At 40.4% G+C, this 19,364-nt stretch overlaps 1 protein-coding gene across 1 annotated transcript in view; it reads left to right on the top strand.

Moving 5' to 3' along the window:
• The first annotated feature begins 6,640 nt into the window (after positions 1-6,640).
• Positions 6,641-19,364, top strand: part of LOC140937181 (uncharacterized) — a 34,662-nt gene continuing 21,938 nt past the window's right edge. The window contains exons 1-3 of the mRNA XM_073386718.1: positions 6,641-6,747; positions 6,875-6,967; positions 8,619-8,745. Coding sequence (XP_073242819.1) covers positions 6,957-6,967; positions 8,619-8,745 — 138 coding nt within the window. The 5' untranslated portion in view covers positions 6,641-6,747; positions 6,875-6,956. The remainder of the gene's footprint in view (positions 6,748-6,874; positions 6,968-8,618; positions 8,746-19,364) is intronic.

The following is a 19,364-nucleotide window of genomic DNA, read 5'->3' as shown; positions in this document are numbered from 1 at the left end:
AGGACTTGTTTCTCTGTTGGCACCAAGTCTGCAATTCGTTTTGCTTAACATCTGTATTTATCATCACCTGAAGACAAGTAAATAAAGTAGAGAGTATTTGTGTACAGTGAGCTTGTGTCCTCTTTATAGATAATATATAGATTTAGCCAGGGCTAAAAGCGAAGCTCCCATTAATAAATTTGTAATTTCAATCAAACAATAAACTTTTATTCCACAAATCAGTTCACTTTAGAGCACATTCATGTGACTTTTGTTTTGAGGGATAAAGGCTAAGTGATTTGAGAGAAAAATAATTTGCTAACAGTCCAAGAGTGCACCAAACCTTACATCGAGTTGACGGCCTTATGTACACCCAAAAAATAGCAATCATCTACGATCGCATTTAACGTCCATAATGGCTCTTGATCACAGTACATTAGGCCTGGAAAACAAATACTTGGAAAGCAAATCCGGCAGAATTTTTTCCGTTTGACAAGTTTGCTTTACAAAATCTTGCTAACAAATCTGGGGGCGTGTAAACCAACCTTTTTGTACTATGAGGCGCTGTTTTTATCATACAGACCTCAGACAGAATGCAGTATTTCACAGTTTTGAAATATAAATTACACTCATTCAATATTCAGGACGATCGAAGCACGCGTGGGCTTTTAGCGAAACCGCTAAAAAAATTTCTAAAATCACCTATATAACGGCCAGCCAGTTGCAAGCTGTGGAGTGTTTGAATGAACATTAATAGAGTTACACTTCAACATAAAAAAGAATTTATTGTGTTTTTTTTATTTAATGGTTTTATAACACAAGCGTTTAAAACGCGCGACGTTTTGAGTACTCCTGCAACTGAAAACATTAACGGCAAATTGCAAGAGAGACTACTAACAATCAATAAAAGAAATATAATTCGGTGAAACATTTACACTGTAAGAGAGACAACAATTTTCATTCACGAAGACAATTACGTATTAAAGTGTCTCTAAGAATCCTGAGTCTTTATGGTTAAAGCCTAAGTTTATGTTTTAAAGCCGGCTTCCCGGTGTTTGTTGTTTTCAAAGATGAACTCGAGGCGAGAAAATTGCTCAAAGCTTTCTTTCTACAGCCAAAATAAAAACGCAACGTTTTTTTCTTTCTATTTGCGGTGAGAAAATATCGACTAAAGACTTTTTAAAGTTCTGCAAGCTTAAATCAAACTTCATACTATAGGTAAGATGATTATCTCGAATCTTAATTCAAACATGCATAAACTATAGCCTCATAAACTGCGCTCGGCTTCATGAAATTAGATATATGAAAAAAACAAACACAAATACAATAATTACTCAGGCAGCTCCTGGAAGCTACATCGCTTCAGACTTTTCAATCAAGCACGGTGAAAAACGAAAACGAATCGATGCCATCCGAAATCGGATTTCCGACTTTGACAGGCGACGTATTTCTCAACCAAAAACCCAATAGACAAACTAGCCATGAATAACAGAAGACTCTTGATAGTAGCTGAATTTCATTTCGTACATCCAGTAGAACAAGACAGTTAAAAACATCACAAGTTGACACAAAACTCTGTCAGCTTCAGCTGTCACAGTAAACAAGTTTCAAGATGCTGCATGAATTTTCCTCATGAACTCACCTGTCAAATTTTGACCAATCAGAGCATAAAAATTGGACGTAGAGCGTGACCAACGCGTTCACGGACAACTAAAAACAACAACTGGCAAAGCGATCATGTAAGAACGAGATCTTGACAAACAATCAAGACAAGAAATATAATACGAAGAACCATTTAAAGGTCAACAATTTTTATTCCCGAAGACGTGTTTTAGAGTAAAGCTGAGTCACGAATAGATTTAAATTAAGCCTTAAGTTTTAAGCCGCCTTCGCCGTGTTTGCTATTTTGCAACATGAACTCCAGGCAAGAATATCGCTCAAAGTTTTCTTTAACAAACAATAGGATAACTAAACTATTTTTCAGAACTTTTTCTTCTAGTCGCGGTCAGAAAACGTCTAAAGACTTTTTAAGTTCTTTACTAGATCAGATAAATTGATTCAAACCATACTAATGTGCGTAAAATGACGGCATAAACATGAAAAAAGAAAACACATAAAAAGCAATAAAATTACTCAAGCTTACCGGTCGAGATGCAGCACGGAAACCCATCAAGTAAGGCCAGAATCGCTTAAGATTTTTCGCAAGGTCCAGCAAGGCGAAGCAAGCTCACTAAGAGTAGCTTATTTTTGAAAACGATGATTCCCGATTTCTTTTTGTCGTGCGGCGGATTTCTCAACCACAACCCAGTAAACAAGCCAGCCAAGAATAACAAAAAAATGTTGATAGCTGCTGTATTTCATTTTGTAGATCCAGTGCAAAAAGACAGGTAAATACATCAAAAGATGACTCAAAACTCTGTCAGCCTCAGCTATCAGTGAACAAGTCGCAGATGCTGCATAAATTTTCCACTTGAATCCTCTTCGCTAGCGCGCCTGTTAATTCTTACTCTATGCCTTTCTCTTCTTCTCTTTCCCGTCGCTTTTCACTTACAAGCAAATAGTTCCAATCCAATCCGCTATTGTTTGTTGCCATAACAATTTCTTCGAAACAGGTTACTAGAAACTGAGCTCCCCGGACAAAATCCTTATGCAATGAGGTAGTTCCGTTGAAGCAAACATGTTTTTGAACGCGACGACAGCTACGTCATTTCTTGCGCGATTTCCCGCCAGGAAACAGGTGGGTTGCACAAATGCATCGCGCGGTTTATAACATACTCCTCCCCCGGACGGGCTGACACCTGATTCCCTTCCCTCCCCCGCAAAGAGTGTACGGGCGTACGCTACGTCATAACCAAATTTTCTCGGATGGATGGTTTACCAAATTTTACCAAATTTTTATTATATATAGGGCAAAACGACTGGTCTTTCATCTGAGCCCGCGAGATGGTCATGTGATAATTGTCAGCGGATGTCTGATTTTGACAGCTGTCAATCTAATTGTACTCATATGGATGGCTTACAAAACTGAAAGACTAGTCAAGTTGTGCAAGATCTATTGTGACATTTGACATCGGCTTACATGAAGTGTGTGTACGGACGGGCGGGCGTACGCTACGTCATAACCAAATTTTCTCGGATGGATAGTTTACCAAATTTTGTTACCCATGGTGCTCCGCTGCGCGCGCTTCGCGCGCGGGAGCTCCGCTAATATTAATTAAGCATCTTTATTTGCCCATATATTTTCTATTGGTATGAGTCATAGAATGTCTTATAACTGGATTGAAACTGAAAATGGCATATTTGTGATTACAAAGCCTGATGCAGTCAATAGATTTTAAAAGCTTCATCCACTATTTGTTTAATGATTGTGTGACTATGTACAAACACATGTTATCACATATTTTTTTGGATTATAAAAACTCTTCAAAATGTGGAATTTATACATGTTTACAAATCTCCTGTAATCAGGGCTGGGGCAACATAGCTTGAGACCCCTTTCCTTTCTCCTCACCCCAATTTTATAAGGGCTTTTTTCCAGGGAACAAAGCAAGCTGTCTGTAATGATGAGCAAGGCTGTGCTTTAAGGAACATTGAAAGGAACCCAGTTCTCTGAACCTGTAAAATCTAGGCTGCCCAGCATATGATTTGTATGGAAAGTCTGAGATTTTCTAGTCACCCAAAAGCAAAAGTTAGGTGCCAGGGGCCACAGGGCTCTGCTAGAGTGCAGCCTTGATCAGGTGTCTGTATGAAGCGGTTGTCCGTAAAGAGGGCTTTTGGGTTACCAGTTATTGCAGAGGTGGATCCTAGTTGTACAGTAAACCCCCCTGACTTAGAACCTGAATTTTAAGAACCTAATAGGCTAAAATATGCCAGATGAGCCCCCTCTATATCAAAACCTGTTTTAGCCTAAAATTTGAATCAGGTTCTTATTTTTGAAATCTATGAAAAAATTCTGTACACTTGAGCAGAGATAAATCAACATTTAGAATCTCCTTTGGAGACAAAGCTGTCTTATCACTCCATCTGCAATGTAAATGCCAATGTTTAAATTTAAGTACATTCCTCTTTTTATGTCCATTCTCACATAACTTCTAATTTGGTATGCAGACTTTGTATGAGGAATAACTGAAGGTGAAACACAAATACTCTTAGCTACAATTTTTCTTCACAAAATATGAACCCATTTAAAACCTAAATAGCCTAAACTTGTGCTAACTACTATTTATATAAGAATCTGTTTAGGCTTACTTAGTTAATTCAGGTTCTTAGTCTCACGATTTTACTGCCCCTTTGTTCCACTTTTTCTATTTCCTTTCCCTGTCACCATTTTTTCAGCCTTGGTTCCAATATCAAAAGTACATTCAATGATCAAGCAATTTATATTTTAACTAAAGCCACCAAAATATGCAAATTGCTCGATATATATTAAACAGTGTAAACGGGTAAACAGATTGAATGACATCACTTAGCCTGTGTGTCAGGCATTTCAAAGAAAAGGGAAAGTGGGTCTTGGTGCAAGAGAAATGTGAGGGAGGGAGGGAGGGAAATGCCTGCCATACAGGAGACTAATTGTTTTTTGCATTTTAAACATCAACCGGGTGAATTTTGAATTCCCTCCCTCCTTCCTCGTGCACTCTTCGCATTCAAAACCCAAACCCCTTTCGCTTTCCTTTTAAATGCCTGCTACAGGGGCAAATCACCACTGAATAAAACAGGGACTAGGCAAGAAACTGACAAAAGTCATAACATCCACACAACAACACACACCAATCTTGGAAGTAGATTATGATTTTCTTTTCTCAAGAGTGATGTGCATTTTTCTCTGAATAAAAGTAAAGTGCAAGCTTAGTGGACGTTATGAAACTCTTCTTCTACACTGCACTATTCTTGCAATTCTCCCAAAAACCATTTTTCATAAAGGATGGCTGGTTTCAAAATGCACAGGGCTTAACTGTATAATCAAACTTACCATTTAATTTAATACCTGTAATTTTTATCTTACTGATTTTATACCTGCATAAAGGGAATCACATGTATGACTGCAATTTTATTATACTTTTTTTAGTCCTATTACAAAAACAGACATTCCTACATCAGGGTACTTATCAGCCTATTTATATACCAATTTCGAACATTTTATGTTCACCTAATGCTATTGTTTGGAGGAACCAGTCGCAGCTGCCCCGCTATTTTGTGATCAGCTTGTAATTACAACAGGAACACTTCCAGTAACATGTCACATTAGTCTTCGCGAGGCTACATTTTCCCTTGAAAACATGCCGGTTTCAATTCGGAAAAAATATCACAAAACGTGGGGCGCGTTGGGGCGCCCTACAAAATTAGCGTAGAACAAGGTTTGTAGAAACACTTACAACTATTTTCTACTTTCGACGGGCAATATAATGGAAATTATAGCTTCTTAAAAACCGGGTTCAAATTTCATGCTCTTACAGGAGGAATCTTCGGGCACCACGTTTTGGATTGAAATGAAGAATATTGATTTGTTTTTCTTCACAGAAAAAATCTAAACAAATATTAGCTTATGAAATCGAGAAAAACGATCAAAGGAGAGAATTGTATCTATTGAAAAATAAAGCATATAACCTGCGCAATTTCTCGACCTTCGCCGCCATCTTGAAAATTTTGAATCCACAATGCATCGCAATCGTAGTGCGCACACCACCTGTCTGCGCACTGTCTATTTTCCTTTTCACAATCAGATGCTTATCGAACCCTGATCAAATAATGACAGATTTGATTAATTAATTAATGAATTAATTAATTAGTTAATTAATTAAGTAGCAAAACTAGCGTAACGTGTTTGATTTTTCCAGGCCGTATTTCTTCCTGTGTTTCACCATTGTATTCAAAGTAGACAGACTGCAAATTATCTTAGTTGCTAAAAAATATATATCTACGTGTCGCAACTGTTCATCAGTAGGATGCCTAAAATGCGTGCAATTCCACAATTGGTTTCGGCTCCATTAAATCCTATACCAATTGCAGAACATTTTAGGAGGAGCCACCCACCATGTGAGCACAGTCACGGACAATGTATAAGTGAGGAAAATAACGCAAAGTAAAATTAAAACGTTAATAAACGAACTAAATGTACACGTCAATTAAATAAATAAACAAATAATGCGCGCGCTCAAAATAAAATTGTACGCGCACACGTACGGAGATACATCTGAAATACAACACTAGGTAATAAATAAGTAATGTAAGGATACGATGGTGCTTGTAGCCCACGTACTCTGCTTTGTACTACGCAAGCTTCACTTCATTGGCTTTTTTTCTGCAGTTATTGTACCTACCCTTTTTCCTCCTAATGTCTGCTTTAGTCTTTATGTCAATGCAACACGCTTCCGTAACGTGTGTTCGTTTTTGTTTTGTTTTGTTTCGTTTTTGTTTTTTGTTTTTTGTTTTTTTTTCAGAGAGTTCCCTTTAATAAAACTGACATCCGTTAATTATAACTTTCAAGTGATCATGTATACCTCTACACTCTATAGCTCTGATATAAGAACTCGTCAGTATATCCACTGCTTCGAAATGACTCCAGAATAAGAAAAGCGGTGACACAACAACAAAAAAAGTACACGGGCTATATCTTGGCTCGAGTACTGACTTTAATTATGTTTTTTTCTCTCTCTATCTATATAGGTAGTAAAAAAAACAACTGACTGAAGAGGCGTTGTTGAGGAGCTGTCTCACTTTAGGAGGTTTCCAGTTAGGGAAAGCGAAAAGTTTCCAAAGAAGGCAATTAAAGTAGGTATCATTCTGTTACAGTAATAGTGACACGTTGAGGTACAAATTCAGCCTCCCTACGGAGTGCCTTCAGGATTCTTTGAGACCTTGCAATATTCGCCTAAAGATTTAATTTTTGGTGTCGCAGGAGCAGTTAGAGTGAGAGTAAACCGACTTGTTCGATCCTGCTCAGTCTTTATGAGCTCCTGTTCAGGTGGGAAAGAATTGCTATGGCCTTTAGGTATTGTATCGTTTCTTACTCAAAAGAGATACCTAGTAAATTAATCTTTACTGAGTAATGTCAACGTCACATAATTTATAAAGTGGTTTACAGTAAGGTCCTCAAAAGAAAACTCCCTAAAGACTAAAAACTAGTTTAAAAATACAAGAATATAAAAAATTAAAATAACAAATATATACATAACAGGTCTATTTGATTGAGTACATTTAAATGAAGACAGTGTCTCTGCTTCCCTCGAGGAAGTGTCTAAACGGTTTCAACGACCAGTGACCCCAGCGTCTTATGGATCTGGATTTGCAAACGTCATATCTTTGCCTTGTTTAATAATCATGAAAATCACAGTTCAATAAAAATGGGATCGAGCAGCAAAAATGATGTTTAAGTAACTTGTTCATAAAAATAGCTTGATGTTCCATTCTAAGCACTCCTCATTCTAAGTCGTAATAAAATCTTCCAGCCAAGTCTCTTAGGTGCCTCGGATGCAAAGCATGCTTTATTTTGCAACACTTGCAGATCAGACATCAGTTAAGGAGGAATTTCCCGATCACTTCAAATGATATCCCCTTAACAAACAATCATGTCCAATATTGTCGACTTGACACAGTGGAAAAATACTTTTCACAACTTGTACGAGCGGACAAGTTGTCTCGACTCGGCAGTCGGAGTTGTCGAGTGAAAAATGCATCTCATTAGTTTACTAGGAGAGGCAACTAAGTTGTCGAGTCGTACAAGTGGACAAGTTGTCTCGACCCGACAGACAGAATTGTCAAGTAGAAAATGAACTTCATTAGTTATATTCATTGTTCTTTAAACAAAGATCCGACATAAGCCACGCGGAGGAACAGGCGCGCTACACACTATGTATGCCTCGTTCTATAAGCAAAGATCCGACATAAGCCACGCGAACGAACAAGCGCGCTACACAATGTGTATGCCTTCTTCTATCGAGTGGAAAAAAAAACTTTTCACAACTTGTACGAAGGGACAAGTTGTCTCGACTCGACATTCGGATCGAGTTTTCGAGTGGAAAATGCATCTCATTAGCTTACTAGGAGAGGCAACTAAGTTGTCGAGTCGTACAATGCAAGTGGACAAGTTGTCTCGACCCGACAGACAAAGTTGTCGAATGGAAAATGCATCTCATTAGTTATATTCATCGTTCTTCAAAAGCCACGTGGAGGAACAAGCGCGCTACACACTGTCTATGCCTTCTTCTATAAGCAAAGATCTGACATAAGCCACGCGAAGGAACAAGCGCGCTACACACAGTGTATGCTTCGTTCTTTAAGCAAAGATCCATCACCAGCCACGCCAAGGAACAAGCGCTCTACACACTGTATATTCATTGTATTATAATTTTTTTTGTTTTGTTTTTAGCTGTTGTTGTGATTAGAATAATATATATAATAAAGCTTCGCCTCCAGATTCCCGACTACCTTTTTCTCCACTGGTTAGGGGTAGGACGGTAGGATATTTTAAAAAAATGTTTTATATCTGGTTATTTATAAATCAGAGCAACTGGCAATTTTGGTTACTATTATTGAATAAGTAGTATTGCTAGTGGCAGTGGTTAATATACTCATTAATATTGTACATTTGTTTTTACTTCATGGACTTATATTTTGTCTTAATTCTTTTTACCACTTTATAGTATGGAAAGCGCGACAAATGGGACAAGTAACTATTTGACAAGTTATGCATGGCACAAAGGTGAACTTGGTTTGTACGGTGCAGTACAGAAGGAGTTTGAAGGCGAACGACGGCACCAGATTGAGCGGGTATAGATTAACAACTTATTGAATTTCTTTAATATATAAGTGGAATAAAATAGGAATAGAATTTACCACATTGGCCAGGGGAATAGCCAGCTTTTCAACTACTTGTAGGCCTGCATGTTCCTCACCAACACTTTGACCACTTATGCTTTTTAGCTCATCCCCAAAACGCATATTTTATAACAAGAGGTAAAGTGATCAAGCCATAAATTTGTGCGCTTGGGCCTACAGGTTTATAGGCTGGCTACGCCCCTGAAGGCCATAAGAAACATTGTTGTGGCCCAATATATCATTAAGGGCATCATCATATCTTTTGAGACCGTTGCTAGGGAAAGACTTCTCTTGCTTTACATAACTGTGCTTATACATATGACAAAATTTAGACATTCCCCAAACTCTGAAGTTGACTTCAGGAAAAGTTTAATTTTTGCAAATAACTGACAGAATTATTTCTCGTGCTAATTGACTGACTTTTATGATCAATAAGAGGACAGACACATAAGAATTTACTATACGAAAGACGCGGTCATTTGCCACTGAAACAAATGCCGAAATTGGATGTTTTTTGTTTCATTTAGTTTCGTAGAAGATTCACTTTCTGTCTACTGAGAAAAAATAGCCAGATAGCTCTCATGCAAGACTTGCATCCTGTTTGAATTCTCCACAAAAAGCTCAAGCAGAGGAAGCTGAACAAATACACTTAGTTTCTAAAAGTGGAGATGACTTGCTAGACATTGTGCAGCCTCAACACTGTGATTCTATTTTTTTGATATCCATACACAGTTTTAAAGTTAAAAAAGTTAAGAAACTATTCTATTTTTTTTTTATCCTTTTTTACTTTTCCGAAAGCAAAACAAACTTTTTGTGCTTGTGAAACTTTGTACTTGGTAAGTTGAACTTAAGACTACATGCGTATAAAACCCACTGTCCGGTTTGATTGTACACAGCTTATCTAGCTGAATGGCGTTCAGGATGGAAAACAAGACTTGAACTGAAGTAAACAACAGGTGCACGATTTCTGTTCGTACTGTTCGGTTAGAAATTTTTCAAAACTACTTGGCTATTTGCTATACAGACAGCTCAACCGTACAGCGCTTAAACTTGTTCGGTTATTTTAAGGGCTCCAAAATCTGTCCTGAGAATATTTTTTTTTCCTGAGGCGAGTTTACGACTTTATACTACCCCCAAGTGCCTGCACTTTTCGAGACAATAAACTGATCTCATGCTTTTTCTGAAGTTTGGAAAACATTAAATTTCTAATTTTATGCAGGACAGTGGCGTGACTTTCAAATTTTTAGCCTATGAAACTCCGTCACTTGTCTTCAGTAGCCAATAACCAAGCGAGAAAAGTTATTGACAATCACATTGCCCTAGTTTTTTTGTGTTTTCTTCATTTTTACCTGCCTTTTAACTTTTTCAAGCTTTTTGGTGCTCATTTGGTAGAAGCTCTGCGGGTGCATCTTGTGAAATTCCTGTCAGAGATCTTTTCTGCTTCCTTTCTGTTTTCTGTGATCCTGGTTCTCAGCTGTCTCCCTTTTTTACCGATGTATACCTTACGGTCTCCTTCTTCCGTGACAATGCTGTCACTCCTTTCCAATAAGGTCCGTATGACAGCTAGTTTATGCTGAAGTACTGGTCTGTGTGTGTGGCTTTCCTGTAAACAAGTAGTATGATGGATCCGTCTTCCCTCCTGGTGATATGGGTGTCCAGAAACGAGATCTGTTCATTTTTCTATGGTTCGTGCGTGAGTTTGATGCTGTTTTTTGTTGTCTATTCCGTTGAGATGACCTGTCAGTGCCTCCACCTTTCCCCTCTCAATGATTTCTAGGATGTCATCCACATACCTTTTCCACAGCTTAGGTTTACAGTCTATGGGAGCAATGGCGATGGCCTGTTGTTCTAGCCACTCCATAAAGAAGTCAGCCAGGATCGAGGATATTGGGGTGCCCTTGGCTGTGCCGAACTTCTGTTTGAATAATAGTCCTCTGAAACTGAAGTATGTGGTGGTGGCAATAAATTCTGTGAGATCCATTATATCATCTACCTCTAGGTTTGATCTTCTCTTTAGATCTTGATCCTTTTCTAGGCCTTCTCTTATGATGGTTAATGTCTCCTGTATAGGGATCTTGGTGAATAGTGACACAACATCGTGGGAGTTGAAGATGTCTTCTTGTTCTAATGTGACTGAGAATAATTCTTCAGCAAGCTCTTTGGAATTTTTAACATGATGTAGCCATAAAGAAAAAAAAACTTAAGAATTAAGTTGTCTGATAAAAACAAGAAGTTGGCTGATCGTTAACAATAGTAGTGATGTCATGGTGACGTCATTTATTATTAAAGAAGGAACTGGAATTAATCTCTATCTTGGATCCCCCATTTTGAATTAAATAAGTGTATTCCGTTTTACTTAAAACCCATAAAAAATCGAGTTAATCATGTTATAAAAGCCCAAAAAACTCGACAGGTTCCGAAATTCGGAGAGAAGTAAACGGTGTTGAAAATTGATGAGGCCAATGCAAGTTCAGCCACAACAAACACTTTAAGTCTTCAATTATTTCTTTGGAAATTGCACGAGTCTCTCGATTGGATATTGCTGCCTCTTCTCCAGACGGATTCCAACTTTGGAAGCAGCGATGGAACTCTGTCGTAACTATTATTATTATTATTTTTTTTTCTGAACTCCCTCCCGAAACCCAGCAAGCTCTATTCACAAACGTTCTTAGTGATGACACTGTGAAACGAATGAACGTGTTACCACTCCATGATGTTAACGTAATCATCCTGGCTTTCTAGACACAGGTACGTGTAAGTGTCTTTTTTTCGCGAATATTAGTTTCATAATAAAGTTCAAGGGTAGAATGAATCCTTTCAAAAACTTTACACTGATTTGCAGTCCCTCTTATATCAATGCCAGTACGAGGACTGTTCTAAGATTGCAGCTAGAATGTCGTGTAAGGAACGCGTTCAGCTTTCCAGAGTAGAGGCTGGCATAAGTTCCAGTGATCTTCGGAAGAGCCTTTTGTGTATGAAAGATTACCCTTGAAAAAGCTGTGCAACATATTCAAGTTGATGAGACCCTCAAGTCGGGGAGCTCATTTTGTCTAGTCAAGTAAACGAAGCAGGTTCATCTACTTACAAACAGAAAAACGGAACTAATCAATCTACCAAGCAAGATCAATCTAATTCTGAACCAAAACAAAAAACTCCCAGGGGATGTAAATCTTGCATGAAATTTCATACATTCAGAAAGGAACTATGTCCCTCTAAATATTCAGTTTGCAGAGTATGCCATTGGGTTAACTCCCTTATGTTCCCTCGCAACCCTAAGAAGAAGTGCTGGGCGATCACGAAAAGAAAGCAAACCAGATTCTTATCCAGTTTTGCCTCCCTTCAGTCGATTTCTCCTACTGCAGAATCTCAAACAAGCCCCACAGCATCGGTGAAGACTATCGCTATTTCTCCTGTTACCAGTGTAGAAAGTCACTGCCATGCTGATTATGTCTTTGGAAATCATAACTGGATCCAGCGTTGCATGATTGACCCCGGTGGTAACATAAACTGTGTTGGTTATAAATAGATAATACCTGCTTTGACACCCCTGAATGGAGCTATAATCTCAGCTAATCAGCGGTCCTGCATCGTCCATAGTGAAAATTGGGTTATTCTTGGCACCCCTGCTTGTCGAGCTCTTGGAGTATTGATGATCGTTTGCCCTTGTCTGCACTGGTAAAAAGAGCTCGAATTTCTTCTTTAACTGTAAGGACAATCCAAGTTGACAATGTTTCCCCCTTCACCTGGGTGTTCTCTGCATGACCAGTATTTCTCGGAATACAGTACTTAATGAATCATCAACATTATTAAAGTTAAAGCTGATTACATTTCTAGTAAGAATGAAGTGCTCGGTCTTATTTAATTCTTCATGGACCCCTCCTGGTGACACACAATTAAAGTTAAAGCTGATTACATTTCTTGTATTTTCAAAAGCGGAAAAACTGTTGACAATCCCTGTGCTATTTTGTTCATACGGGTAAAAACACTGACAAATACATTCCACATGGGAATTGCCCAACCTCCTTTCTGAAGGGCAATTTTCAAATGGACACTAACAAATCCAATTAGACCTTGGTAGGATGGAGGTCAGACGTGTCCTTCTGCTCTCCGTAATTTTATCGAATTTACTAACTTTGAAGTGCTCGGTCTTATTTAATTCTGCATGGACCCCTCCTGGTGACACACAGTTTGCACATTTGGGGATTTTAAATCTCCAGGATTGTCGAATTTTGGTTCCAAGATTAAGACCGACTTCTTACTTAAACACGTGTGAAACTATTGGATTCATTAGAATTTGCATATTGCTCAGCGGCGGTTCACTACCTGCTAATGAGATATTTGGAGTTGCTTTGTTTCCTTCATCAGTGAAACATCTACGTATATTGTTTTTCCAGTGTTGGTGAATTGAAGATCCAAACGATGCTCTTTTTATTATGCTAACGCATCTGCACCATTCCGTTCCCACCGCTTTCCTAATGTTGCCTTTTGTTTGCTGAACGCCCGTTCCTTAAAGAATAAAACTACAACCCTGGTCAAAACGTCTTGGGACACTTGAGGAAATTAGGCACAAAGATGCACTTTGCTAAATTAACTCATATTCTACCTCTTAAAAAAGTTTGGGGATGCTGTTATAATGGTATATTCCTGCTGTCCCCCTCTCCCCCAAGCAGTGTTGATTGTGTTGAATTAAAACTTGAATGCATAACGTCGATTGTGTTGAATTAAAACTTGAATGCATAACGTCAATTGTGTTGAATTAAAAGTTGAATGCATAACGTCGATTGTGCTGAATTAAAACTTGAATGCATAACGTCAACATTGCACCCAGGGGGAAGGGGCGAGGGAAGATGCGTCAATTTGACAAGCTATTACGTTAGTGTCCCAAGAGTTTTGACCAGGGTTGTAGCTGCGTCATTTGTTGACAAGATTGCAAAGGTGATATTTTCCCTTTTCCTGAAACCTGGCGGCTCACAGAGAATGATGCTGTAGTTTGTAGACAAATAACTCCTGCTGGTTAACGATTGCTCCACTGTCCTCGTGAAGACCGCGCCGAGGATGGTACCGCACCCTTTAAAGACAGTTTTAACGTACGTCAATAAAAGAGTTCTTTTAAATTTTCTGAGTATCTGATTTACGCCTCATCTTTTCAGTTTATGTAGTATCAGGCGAAGAAGAGAGGAGACTTCGAGTAAACACAAACTAGCACGAGGTTTATTCAAGATGGCCGACCTCAAACCCAGCATGCAACCAAGCCTAATCCTACACCCCCCCCCCCCCCCCCCCCCCCTTAAGGGAAAGCTATGTAAATACAACAAACGAACATTAAGAGGAAAAATAACAACAAATCAAAATGTTCATGTGAAGCTCTAAAGCACACACAGTTCAATGTTCAACTAAAGATTCAAGCGTTCTGGAGGCCTCGCAGTTCTTCCTGACCGAGTTGTCAGGACTGCAGGGTTTGGACTTCGTGGAGGTACGCACTCTTCCAGTGTTGTTCCGAGGGTAGCTACTGGCACAGGTGTCTGTGGTGATGGGGGCACCTGCGGAGTCTGAGGCCTTAGCGGAGTGCTGGGCACTGGCAATACAGTAGTGACATGTACTGGCGAGGCAGGATTGACATCACCAGCTGGCATGGCTGAGTGTTGTTCGGTCTCAGCGGGTGTTGCTGCAACTACTAAGGCAGAGCGGTTTCGTCGGGGTGTGCCCTTTTCTTTAGTGACTAGGTAAGATCGGGGTTTCTCAGTTTTCCTGTCACCAGGCCATACCGAACTTGATCTCTTATCCAAACTCGGTCACCTGGTTCAAGTGTTGGCAGTTCCTTTGGTTTATGACGCTTGTCAAAGTTGCGCTGTTGGTTCAACGGATACGAGCTTTCCTTTTCTTCTACCAACTGGCGGTCTTTTATCTGCACATTAGGGTACAAGTTGCCTGGTTGAGTTGGTAGCTGCGCTTGCAGACGGCGTCCCATCAGTAGTTCACTGGGTGAGTAGCCATTCTGTAGAGGAGTTGACCTGTAAGTCAAGAGGGCGCTGAAGATGTCTTTGTTTTTTCTCAGCATGGACTTTGCTATGCGAATGGCTCTTTCGACTTCGCCGTTCGCCTGGGGGAATTTGGGTGAACTAATAACATGTGTGAAATGGTATGCTGCTGCAAACTGTCGAAAGGCCTCTGCACTATACTGTGGCCCGTTGTCTGACATTATGACATCTGGAATGCCATGTGTGGCGAAAACCTCCTTGAGTGCTTTTATGACTGAATGTGAACTCTCATCAGGGAGTTCCTTGATGTCAAACCACCTTAAGTAATAGTCAAACACGATGATGTATTTTCTTCCTTGAAAATCATACAGGTCTGTTGCAACCCTCTCCCAGGGGCGGGCTGGGAAGGACGAAGGCATAAGTGGTTCTCTGGGCGTTGGTTGTTCCTTGGAACATGTGTGGCATTGGGTGATCAATTCACCGATTTGAGTGGAGAGTCCTGGCCACCATACGGAAGTGCGTGCCCTGGATCTACACTTAGTCAGACCTATGTGACCAGTGTGAATGCAGTCGACGATTTGTAGTCGCATACTCCTTGGAATTAGTATACGATCATCATAAAGGAGTAGGTCATCAACAATCGTGAGGTGGCTTCTGTTTTCCCAATATGGGCGCAGTACCGGCTGGTGAGGCATGTAAGGGGGCCATCCTTGAAGGCAATATGATCTTAAAAGGGAGCATTCTTCGTCTGTCTTCTGTGCATCTCTTATCTGCTGTAGTCGGTTTGGCGTGGCAGGAAGAGAGGAAGTTGTCCGAGTTGAGAAGGCCTCTACTTCTTCAACAAGCAGCTTATCTTCTAGCCCTGGCAGGGCAACAGGAGCACGTGAGAGTGTATCTGCAGTGACTTGATGTTTGCCTGGTACATATTGAACTTGATAGTTGTATCTCATAAGTCTCAGGCGGAAACGAAGGATACGGGGGGCACATCTTTGAGAGCTCCGATGAATTCAGGAGTACAGTAAGTGGTTTGTGATCTGTTTCTAGGGTGAAAGGGATGCCGAGCACGTAATCAGAGAACCTCTCACTAGCCCACGTAGTCGCAAGGGCTTCTTGACGCGTAACACACTGGACGGCGCTGTCCATCGTCCTGAACTTGAAATAATACCGCACCAAGTCCTGTTTTGGAAACATCTGCTGAAATGATCGTTGGGCGGTTTGGATTGTAATGCGCCAGGACTGTCGGTGACACTAATGCTTGCTTGATCTCCTCAAAAGCTTTTTGCTGGGGTTCACCCCAAACCCAAACACTGTCTTTGCGTAATAAATGACGGAGGGGATCACTGAGGTCAGCCAGGTGGGGGATAAATTTCCCAAGATGGTTTACCATCCCCAAGAATCGCTGTATCCCGGCGATATCTGAAGGGACTGGGAATTGGGTCACAACGGTGGTCTTCTGTGGGTCTGCATGGAGTCCAGAGCTATCAATGATGAGAGCGAGGAATCGAATTGAAGATCGTGAAAACTCACATTTGTCATTAAGGGTCAACCCAGCGTCTTGCAGGCGGTGAAGAACAGCTCGTACGCGTCCATCACGTTCTGACTGGTCCACCCCGTGAATGAGGACATCATCCATCTGACAGAGTGTCCCTTCCGAGCCCTCAAGTATCTTGGACATAGTGCGTTGGAAAATCTCTGGCGCAGAGCTGATACCAAATGGTAGTCTGTTAAAACAAAAACGTCTAAATGGTGTGACAAAGGTTGTGAGCAATTCTGATTCGTCATCCAAGGGAATCTGCCAAAACCCACTGTTGGCGTCGAGTTTGGAGAAGATCTTACTGTCTCCCAGTTTAGCGAGGTTCTCATCCACTGAAGGCATTGGGTGTATCTCACGCTGGACTGCTTTGTTAAGGTGAGTCAGGTCAACACAGATACGTACACTGCCATTTGGTTTAAGGACAGGGACGATACCATTCAGTTGGCACTGTTACAGGCGAGATCACTCCTTGCTGAAGCATTGTTTCTATCTGACTTTTTACCTTTGGAAGCAGTGGATGGGGGATCTTTCTTGGATTGTAGAGACAGAAAGGAATAGCATCAGGGCGAAGTGTTATGTGGCATTCAGTCTTCAGCTTTCCCAGTCCGCTGAAGAGCGCTGGAAATTCGGCTTTGAAATCTGTTGGCCCCGTGTTCACCTCTTCAACATCTTTGTCAGCACGTCTTATGAGCCCTAGTTCAACGCAGGCTCTCCTGCTGAGTAACACTTCTGATTATGCACCACATATATAGGCTCAGTTAACTTTGATTGTCTGTACTTAAGTGTCGCATAGAACAGACCTTTCACAGGCAGTTGAGTGTTTCCAGGACCGCGTAGAACCAGGGATGTCTTGACTAATTCAACATCTTGTAGCCACGGTACATCATCGCTAAGAACAGTCACTGCCGCCCCCGTGTCAAGTTTGAAGCGTGTTGTACGACCATTCACTCCTATCTGTGCAGTCCAATAGTTCTTATCACTGCCGATCTCACCGAGGAAGTGTATGTCGTCCTCCTCTTCTTCTTCTACTGCATGTACCTTTCTCGGATACGATTTCTTGCTGAGAAAGACAGACTGGAAATGTCTCTTTTTGTTGCAGTTACTACAAATAGTGTCTCTACCTGGGCAATACTTCCTGTCGTGGTTCTGGCGTCCACACCAAAAACAGGGACGGTCATTCTTGGAGGGCTCTTTTTTTTTCTGGACGTACAGGTTGGTTGTTTGTTGCTTGTTGCTTGTTGTGAGAGCGTGGCTGACTAACGTAATCAACTTCGTTTTGAGTCTCTACCCCACGGACTACGGTGCGATTTTATTTTCTTGCTTCGGCTTGTCTGCTCATGCGAGCAGCGTCCGCGAGAGTGAGGTCAGATTAAGCTTGTAGGCGGTCGGACAGTGTATCATCGAGGACTCCAACAATAACTCTGTCTCTTATAAGTTCATCCTTCAGAGTTCCGTACTCACAATTTTCGGCGAGGCGGTATAAGTATAGAATAAAGGTGTCCACGGATTCACCGGGGTTTTGTCTTCGTCGATTGAACCGTGCTCGTTCAACGATAACATTGCGGCGGGCTGCAAAATAACCATTGAGGGCTGTTTTGACTTCGTCAAAGGAAGCGTTTTGACGATGTTATCCGCACAATCCCCCATTGCATAGAGAAATGTTCCCACTTGTTCATGGTTTGATTTGTTTTGAAGACCAGAAGCGATCCGATAGCGCTCAAAATGTCGAAGCCATTTGGGCCACATGTCTGCTTGATTCAGGTTGTTCGAATTCTCAAACCCAGCATGCAATGCAAGCCTAATCCTACAGTTAAGACTTGTAATCGCATACAGGATACCATATTCTGCGGTTCACCCAATCACTTCAAGTACGTTCTTTCTGGAATTCAGTGACTACCAAGATCCGTTATTGCTATCCAAAGTTCCACTTTGTATATGTGGCTATTTCAATATCCATCTGGTTGTCACTGGTAATGTGGATACTGCTAAATGTGTTGACTTGTTAGAATCGATGTGTCTTACTCAACATGCGCACATTCAGGGATACTTATATTGACAGTATCGCGCTCTTTCAATTTCACGCTGCTACTATTCGGAAAAATACTTTTCAAAACACGAATTATTTCGGGCAAGCAACACGAATTTCTTTGCGAGACTTTTCACTTATCCCTCGACTCTAAGAATAAAGAGCAAAAAATATGCTTGTGGTCGGTTGCAAAGAGAAAAAGTAAGCATTGACAATATCGAGCTTTTCTTATACTTTCCTGTGATAAACTACGGTCACATTTACAAAGCGATTGACTTATAAACCGCCGTTCAGAAGGCACACATTTATAGTCACGCTCCTACGAAAAGCGTGATAAAATCCAAAAATCAGTGGATACATATTAAAAAGAATTCATGTTGCATACAGCTAAGCCTTTTGCTCCGAGAACGCATAAATCAGAATGGTACGGAGACACCCTGAGAGCAATTGTTTCTCTCTTACATGTTTTTTGGCGTTTATGAAGTCTTTCGCGTCGCTATGTCAGTCGCGTAATTAACAAACCACATAAGGAACTAATATATAGATTTAGCCGGGGCTAAAAGCGAAGCTCCCATTAATAAATTATATTTTAAATCAAACAATAAACTTGTAATCCACAAATCAGTTAACGTAAGGGCACATTCATGTGACTTTTGAGGGAAAGGATAAGTTCTTTTAGAGTGAAACATCTTACATCGAGTTGATAGCCTAAATATACATGTATGTACACCTAAAAAATAGCAAACATCTTCTATCACATTCAAGAATGGCTCTTGATCACGGTAGATTAGGCCTCGAAAACAAATTCTTGGAAAACAAATCAGGCCGCATTTTTTTGCGTTCGACAGGTTTACTTTACAAATTCTTGCCAACAAATCTGAGGGCGCACGGTGTAAACCAACCTTTTATACTTTTTATACATCACATCTGAGGTGAAACAGTACTTTTTATCGTACAGACCTCGGACAGAATACGGCATTTCACAATTTTTCAATGTTCAGGACGATCAATCGTGGGCTTTTAGCGAAACCGT

The sequence above is a fragment of the Porites lutea genome, chromosome 1 (assembly GCF_958299795.1).
Source record: "Porites lutea chromosome 1, jaPorLute2.1, whole genome shotgun sequence".
NCBI classification, from domain to species: domain Eukaryota; kingdom Metazoa; phylum Cnidaria; class Anthozoa; order Scleractinia; family Poritidae; genus Porites; species Porites lutea.
Note: the sequence above shows the minus strand (reverse complement) of the source record. Positions and strands in the feature narration are given on the sequence as shown.